Source organism: Limulus polyphemus, unplaced genomic scaffold (genome assembly GCF_000517525.1).
Source record: "Limulus polyphemus unplaced genomic scaffold, Limulus_polyphemus-2.1.2 Scaffold3475, whole genome shotgun sequence".
Taxonomy (NCBI): Eukaryota; Metazoa; Arthropoda; class Merostomata; order Xiphosura; family Limulidae; genus Limulus; species Limulus polyphemus.
In genome coordinates this window covers 33,259-41,252 of record NW_013669085.1, presented here as the reverse complement: position 1 = coordinate 41,252, position 7,994 = coordinate 33,259, and the positions used below count along the sequence as shown (strand labels likewise).

At 36.3% G+C, this 7,994-nt stretch overlaps 1 protein-coding gene across 1 annotated transcript in view; it reads left to right on the top strand.

Moving 5' to 3' along the window:
* The window catches only part of LOC106469418 (transmembrane channel-like protein 3), a 60,752-nt gene that overhangs the window by 28,606 nt on the left and 24,152 nt on the right, over positions 1 to 7,994 (top strand). Inside the window, exons 8-10 of the mRNA XM_022397936.1 lie at positions 227 to 374; positions 5,551 to 5,594; positions 7,155 to 7,386. Of these exons, the coding sequence (XP_022253644.1) occupies positions 227 to 374; positions 5,551 to 5,594; positions 7,155 to 7,386 (424 nt within the window). The remainder of the gene's footprint in view (positions 1 to 226; positions 375 to 5,550; positions 5,595 to 7,154; positions 7,387 to 7,994) is intronic.

Sequence of the window (7,994 nt, the reverse complement as noted above, 5' to 3'; positions counted from 1 at the left end):
CAATCACAGATTGGTGTTACTGTATACAGAAACCAATAACTTAAACCTTTACTTGCCCAATCACAGATTGGTGTTACTGTATACAGAAACCAATAACTTAAACCTTTACTTGCCCAATCACAGATTGGTGTTACTGTATACAGAAACCAATACCTTAAACCTTTACTTGCCCAATCACAGATTGGTGTTGCTGCCTAAAACTGATAGACTCCATCTTTATTTGCAGAATGGCAGAAAACTCCAGGATGAGTAAGATGTCCGAAAAAGATGAGGAATGTACCTTTAGTTGGAAGCTTTTCACTGGATGGGATTACATGATTGGAAACGCAGAAACTGCTCTTAACAAGAGCGCTTCACTCATTATGAGCTTCAAGGTAATTTGTATTACTGCGATAAAAAAACAAGATAAGACAAGCGTTATATTTGAAATCAATACAAATAGTAGATGCACTACGTCATGATATGCAACTTTAATTATTAAAACTAGCAAAACCATATTTGTACACGACGCCTTTTCACTGGCATCAATTAACTAGGTGTCGTTATGGAACACGGGGCGGTTACGTTTGTAGTAAGTTTAAAAAGAATGGATATTAATAGATGTGTATATAAATGTGTCAGTGGTTTCGGAATTAAAAGTGACACCCCAAATCCACCAAATCTTATAAATTATTTTTTAAAAATTCTAAATCTAATTACGAACCCTCCAATAGAAACCTCGAGCCTTTCCATCCACTACTTCTTATTACAACTGCTAATTATCCAGTTATATATATTGTTTATAATTAAGCACAAAACTACACAATGGGCTATCTATGCTCTGCCCACCACGGGCATCGAAACCCGGATTCTAGCGTTGTAAGTGCGCAGACATACCGCTGTGCCACTGGGGGACATTATCCAGTTGATATTGATAATTATGTAAATAAAAGTACTCAGGCAATTCAAGAAGTTATCAAGATGTCAACTTCAGTAATACAATATCTAACCAATCATTGTCACTGGAAACTCGTTCTCACTTCATTGAAAGACACAAATTTTGTCGCCTTTTTATTCTCATTAGAGACTCAAAAATCAAAATCTCGCTTAATTACCACAATAATCAAACTATGAGACTCATCAAAAAACGATGGTTTGTTTTTGAATTTCGCGCAAAGCTATTCGAGGGCTGTCTACGCTAGTCATCCCTAATTTAGCAGTGATAGACTAGAGGGAAGTCAGCTAGTCAACACCACCTACCGCCAACTCTTACCAACGAATAGTGCGATTGACCGTCACATCATAACGTCCCTCACGGCTGAGAGGGCGAGCATGTTTGGTGGGACGGGGATTTGAACCTGCGACCCTCAGATTTTGTGTCGGGCGCCTTAACCACCAGGCCATGCCATGTGCGAAGAACATAATTGATAACATTATTGAAATTCTATTGATAATTCCCTACCTGATCCTGCATTATTTTGGGAATATATTATAAGCAGTTACAAAAACTTCTGACCTCTGCACTTTCCCGTTATTTGCAATTGAAACAGCTTATTCCAACAGAATAAAATGGAAATATTTGACCAATTCTTTGGAAGTGTGTTTACCACGGTTTATTTTAAGGAAATTTTAGAACTGCACAAATCTTTAAGGCACGTGCCATGACACAGTGTTTGAGATTCTCTGAGTCTGAGAAGCATTTGTTTTTAGATTATATGCTAGATACAACTTGGCATTATTTGCAAATCTTGAATTTCTGAAAGTTTTACTGTTTTAGCCATCTTGTAGTGTTTGACATAAAATGTAAATTAAAGTACAATTCAGCATAGTTTTGCGTTTACGAGTGTTTTAAGTCTTTTAACCATCCTTTACCATGTAAGCTCATGTAGTATTGTAGTATTTGACACAAAATGTAAACTAAAGTACTATTCAACATATGTAAGACTAAAAATATATTTCTTGTCATATAAACACGGTGTTTTAAGTTTTAACCATCTTAGTATTTGACAACAATTTTAAAACAAAATTCTAATCAGCATATGTAAAAATTAAAAATATACTTCTTGTCATATAAACAGTAAATAAGACTACTTTTGCTTTTCAATCTCGTGGTCATGCATTGGCTTCTTGTTTCTTTATATGACATTGGAGTTTTTATTATAAATTTTAGTACTGCACAAGTATGGGTCTACTGCACGTTAAAATAAACCCTGGTGTTTACTACACCTTCATCTGATTCCTGTAACACCAACAATTTAAAAGAAATATATATGAAATTCGTCAACTTTGCGTTATGAAGTGAAATTAAATATCATACATTCTAAGAATAGGTCACCCGCATAAGATAGAATTAAGAATATTGTACTTAAAAATTATTGAAATCTTTTGGTCAAACACATATTTGTTCTTTTCTCTATCTCCTTTCTTTCTTGTTATTTTTCCATTCGATGAAATTATGCTATTTTCACTGTTATTATTAAGAAAAATAACGTGTCTTCAAATTCTGAAAACCGTCCTTACTGAACTGTGTGGTGAACTGCTTGCAAAAATATCACTATAATGTTTTTTGAATATAAGTATATTTCTGAAAAACAGAAAGCTGTCAGGAATAAAAGACAAACGTCTGATCATCTCGTTCAATTACTTGAAACATTTTATGTCTATGAAATACATACTGATTATTCATTTGGCTCATTAATAAGCCCCCTAATAAGGAACTGTAAAATTTAACGGTTATCTTTCATATCTCTATGAAATACGTGCATGAGATTCATTAGGCTTAGTGTTAAGCCCTCTAATTTATATTTTGTTTGTAAATAAGGGACCTTTTCCTAATTATCCACTTATTGGCTCTTCACGTTTCTGGACGATACAGTGGTGTGGAGTTATTTCGGCGATCCACGTGTTATATTTGACAGAGATCAAGGAGGTTTAGATGATATCTCCTTTTGTCCTAATAAAACAAAATTCATCTCTTTCTTTATCATCGCAAGAAAAGCAATTTCAAACAAAAATTCTAAAATCAGTTTCCATATTGATGGCACTAATGTTCCACTATAAAAAGTCAATCATCAAATTTCTAAGCATTAACTTTGACTACAGGTTAATTTGGCATTACCCTGTTTTAAAAACTATGAAGGAGAAAAACAATGAATTGGTTTTCTTCGCAAAAAGGGCCTGGCATTACCTAGTGGTTGGATTGGTAGGCTCGCGATTTACGGTTCTCGAACATGCTTGCCTTTCAGCCGTGGGAGTGTTATAATGTGACGGTCAATTCCACTATTCGTTGGCAAAAGAGTAGCCCAATAGTTGGCGGTCTGTGGTGTTGACTAGCTGCATTCTCTTTAGTGTATCACTGATAAATTAGGAACAACTAGCACAGATAATTCTCGAGTAGCTTTGGGCGAAATTCAAAACAATTCTTCGTAAAATCGCAGGACCCTTCTGTGGATGTAAAACTTCATCAACTAACAATATACAAATCTTCATCACACCTCTAATAGGATGTAAAACTTCATCAACTAACAATATACAAATCTTCATCACACCTCTAACAGAATGTGGCTGCATACATCAACTAACAATATACGAATCTTCATCACACCTCATGTGTAGCTTTGTGCTTAATTACAAACAAATAACTCAATCATTTGCCACTCCGCACTCCGAATTCGTGTATTAATAAGCACTAAAATTTCCCTTCAGTCAAGGATGGTTTTTCCACTTCTCACAAGACATATATTAAAAAAAGTCAAGAAATAGAAATTAACTCATCATGCAAATTCCTGATTTGACTGCCACACCCAGTACGTGGAATAGATATAAATCTGCTGTCAACCTTTCTGTTTTTGTTTCAACGATAAAGAATGTTAGGCGGAGAGATAAATCAGTACTATTTGCAATTGAGAATTAAATAATTGTTTGTTTGCTTGTAATTAAGCACAAAGCTACACAATGGGTTATCTGTGCTCTGCCCACCACGGCTATCGAAACCCGGATTCTAGCGTCGTAAGTCTGCAGACATCCCGCCCTGCCACTGGGGGGGCATATATAAGATGAAATAATAACAAAAACCGTAACCATGATTACGATTTCTCGTCCTTTCTTCTGTATCTCTTGGCTCCTACCCATCTCAGAAACTTACGCGACATACATACATACGAGCAACCTGCGGGTTGCGGGTTCGAATCCCCGTCACCAAACATGCTCGCCTTTTTTTAAGCCGTGAGAACGTTATAATGGGACGGTCAATTCCACTATTTGTTGGTAAAAATTATCCCAAATGTTAGCAGTGAGTGGTATTGACCAGCCGCCTTTCCTCTATTTTATCGCTGCTAAATTAGGGATGGCCAGCGCAGGTAACCCTCGAGTAGCTTTGCGCGAAATAAAAAAAACAAAAACAAACTATATATATATATATATACGAACCATCCTTTCTTTATTCATGTAACTAAACTGCACATTTCTCAATTATGCAAATTTTCACACTTATTATACTGTAAAAAAATATATATATATTAAAGTATTAATGTCAATACAAATAATTTTTGATCAGTTTTCTTCATTTATGTTTAAGCCTTTCAATATTCATTCATCTTCAGCCCCCCAGTGGTACAGCGATATGTCTGCGGAGTTACAACGCTAGAATCCGGGTTTCGATACCCGTGGTGGGCAGAGCACAGATAGCCCTTGTGTAGCTTTGTGCACAATTAAAAACAAACAAACAAACAAACATTCATCTTCAAAATTGTCTTATTACTCTTGTATCAGCATTTACGGTGCGGCTAAGAAGAACCCAGAAGAGAATCTGAGCGCTCTGCGCTGAGGCCCTAATACCTAAACCACCACTGGTTTTTAAGTACCTATTTTTTTTTTCAATTGAAATAAAGGAGCATAATAATCCAAACACGGAATATTGAGAACTGGGAAAAAATTATAGCACCCATCACTTCAGAACTCACATAACTAACGTGATTAACTACGTGGTTGGATATTCGCCACCCATCTTCTGCTCAACAAGTTCAATTATATACTTCAACTTTGGAACACAGTTTATCAGAAACATTAGGACAACACCAATTTACCAAACTGTCTTAATGACCACCAGAAGCTAGATACTATGCAACTGATTATATATAGACTACACAACACTCTCTAACGTTAACTCACTGAACTGCAATCATTATCTCGACAAATTATACTTTGTTCGCTGAATTATGTTCCAAACATGAAATACTCTCCAACACTGACTCCCTGAAGGACAATCATGACCTCTACAAATTTTACATTTTGTAATGAATTATGTGTAAAGCCCCCCCCCCCCAGTGACACAATGCTAGAAACAGGGTTTCGATACCCGTGGTAGGCAGAGCACATATAGCCCATTGTGTAGCTTTGTACTTAACTTCAAACAAACAAACTTATGTGTAAAACATAAAATACTCTCCAACGTTAAGTCACTAAGCTACGTTCTTCGCGTTTGTTGATTACAATTGTTTACATTGTTACCTAATGAACCATATGAACCTGTTCGAGTTTACAATTTTTTTTACTTCATATTTACACCACTAGGAGGCAATTCTCGAAGAAAAGGAGAAGAAAAAAGACGAACGGAAGTAAGTGAAACAACTAAAGTGTTTTAAAGTTGAGAGATGTGTAAGGAACGAAATTGCAGTGGTCATTAACGAGAAAATATTCAAACTCTTGCCTGCTACGTATCAAATATGGTGTCTTTTCAGAACGCAAGAGGTCGCTGTGATTCCTACTTCTCATAATATGACCAAGCACTATTTCATTGTAATTTTGTTTCAGCATTAGATCACAGATTAATTACATATTATCCCACGGCATTTTAAGGTAAGCGTTAAAAGCGTTAAACAATTCTGCTATAAAATGAATAACGTAATTCCTACGTATTTATCACTAGATGTCGCTTCAGAGACGACATTAACACTGGTCAGAAATTTCGCTACTGATTTTAGTTTCTAGTTGGCAAAGTCACCGCTAGAGCAACTAATCCCTACTGCCATTTTTTTTTAGATAATTTGATAATTTTTAATCCATTCTCGTTACTTTCACTTATTTGAAAGCACTCCCACGAAGTATATATTATCTAGACGAAATTGTTTAAAACAAATTCTTCTTTCAGGCAGGGGTCCGGCATGGCCAGGTGGTTAGGGCCCCGGCATGGCCAGGTGGTTAGGGCGCTCGATTCGCAATCTGCGGGTCGCGGGTTCGAATCCCCGTCACACCAAACATGCTCGCCCTTTCAGCCGTGGGGGCGTTATAACGTGACGGTCAATCCCACTATTCGTTGGTAAAAGAGTAGCCAAAGAGTTGGCGATGGGTGGCGATGACTAGCTGCCTTCCCTCTAGTTTTACACTGCTAAATTATGGACGGCTAGCGCAGATGGCCCTCGTGTAGCTTTGCGCGAAATTCATAACAAACAAACCTTCAGGCAGACCTTCTTAAGTGTAGAATGTAGTTATGAAATAACAACAATAAAAAACGCAATTCCAAATGCATTAATACCCATGACTATGTAAGACTAAGGCAGTGCTCAACTGATTCATATTTCACTTCAAAACGAATGAGACAGAAAGCTATGAATGTACTTTTTTTATGTTGAAATGAATAATAAGATTAATAAAGCCCCACTTTTAAATGAGTGGATGCTGAAATCGAAACACCATAAGACTAATTGTGTCATAAAGTATTTCAGACACATTATGTTAGTGAAGTCACAGCTGAGGATTCAAAATTAGATACAACAAACACGATATTGAAATAAATAATTTACTTTCTTTCCGTAAGATGGCGATACCCTCAGTCTCAAGATAAGATGTTTATACCAAACATTTGATGTGGAACTAAGTGGATCCTGTTGTACTGTTAGTTACACGTTACAGTATTTTCTTCTAAAAGACTTCTACTGTTCATTATTTTTTATGATATGCTATTCCATTTGTATTAAGGTATAACTGACCATATTTCATGTATAAATATATGTAATTATTCTTAACACACTCGGTGATATGAATTGTTGTGAATATTTCATGATCTAATAAAATAGTAGTTTGGTAGTTTTAGTAAAAAAATCAGCCAAATTAGTTTGCGGATAAAAGAAACCTAAACCTAATATTCTCTGATTCACTTTCCTCCTCCCCTCTTTAAGTTGGAAAGTGATTGTTTTGCGTACATTGGCGAATTTCACAGTTATCCTCCTCCTAGCGTCGAGTGCATATGCTGTCGTTTTGGTGGTCAAACGATCACAAGAACCTGAAGCTGAGTCCACCTGGTGGCGGCAAAATGAAGTGAGTATTCTTGTCAAAAATTCACCTCATAAGCAAATGTGTATAACTAGTACTCTGTGCTCGGTGGAAAACGATTCTCTTGGTTCATACATAGTAACACGAAAATTATGTCGTACTCTTGTGTTATCCTGTCATACCTTGAAATATTATATCATATATAATTGTCAGCAGATATTTCAAAGTATTAGGATTATACTCTCTAAAGTTTGTTGTCATACCATAAACTAGTGACTTATTCCGACTTACGATAAGAAACTGGTATTATACCTGGAACTAGTGACTTACCCCAACTTACGAATGGAAACTGGTATTATACCTGAAACTAGTGACTTACCCCGACTTACGATAAGAAACTGGTATTATACCTGGAACTAGTGACTTACCCCAACTTACGAATGGAAACTGGTATTATACCTGAAACTAGTGACTTACCCCGACTTACGATAAGAAACTGGTATTATACCTGGAACTAGTGACTTACTCCGACTTACGAATGGAAACTGGTATTATACCTGGAACTAGCGACTTACCCCGACTTACGATAAGAAACTGGTATTATACCTGGAACTAGTGACCTACCCCAACTTATTAATGGAAACTGGTATTATACCTGGAACTAGTGACTTACCCCGACTTACGATAAGAAACTGGTATTATACCTGGAACTAGTGACTTACTCCGACTTACGAATGGAAACTGGT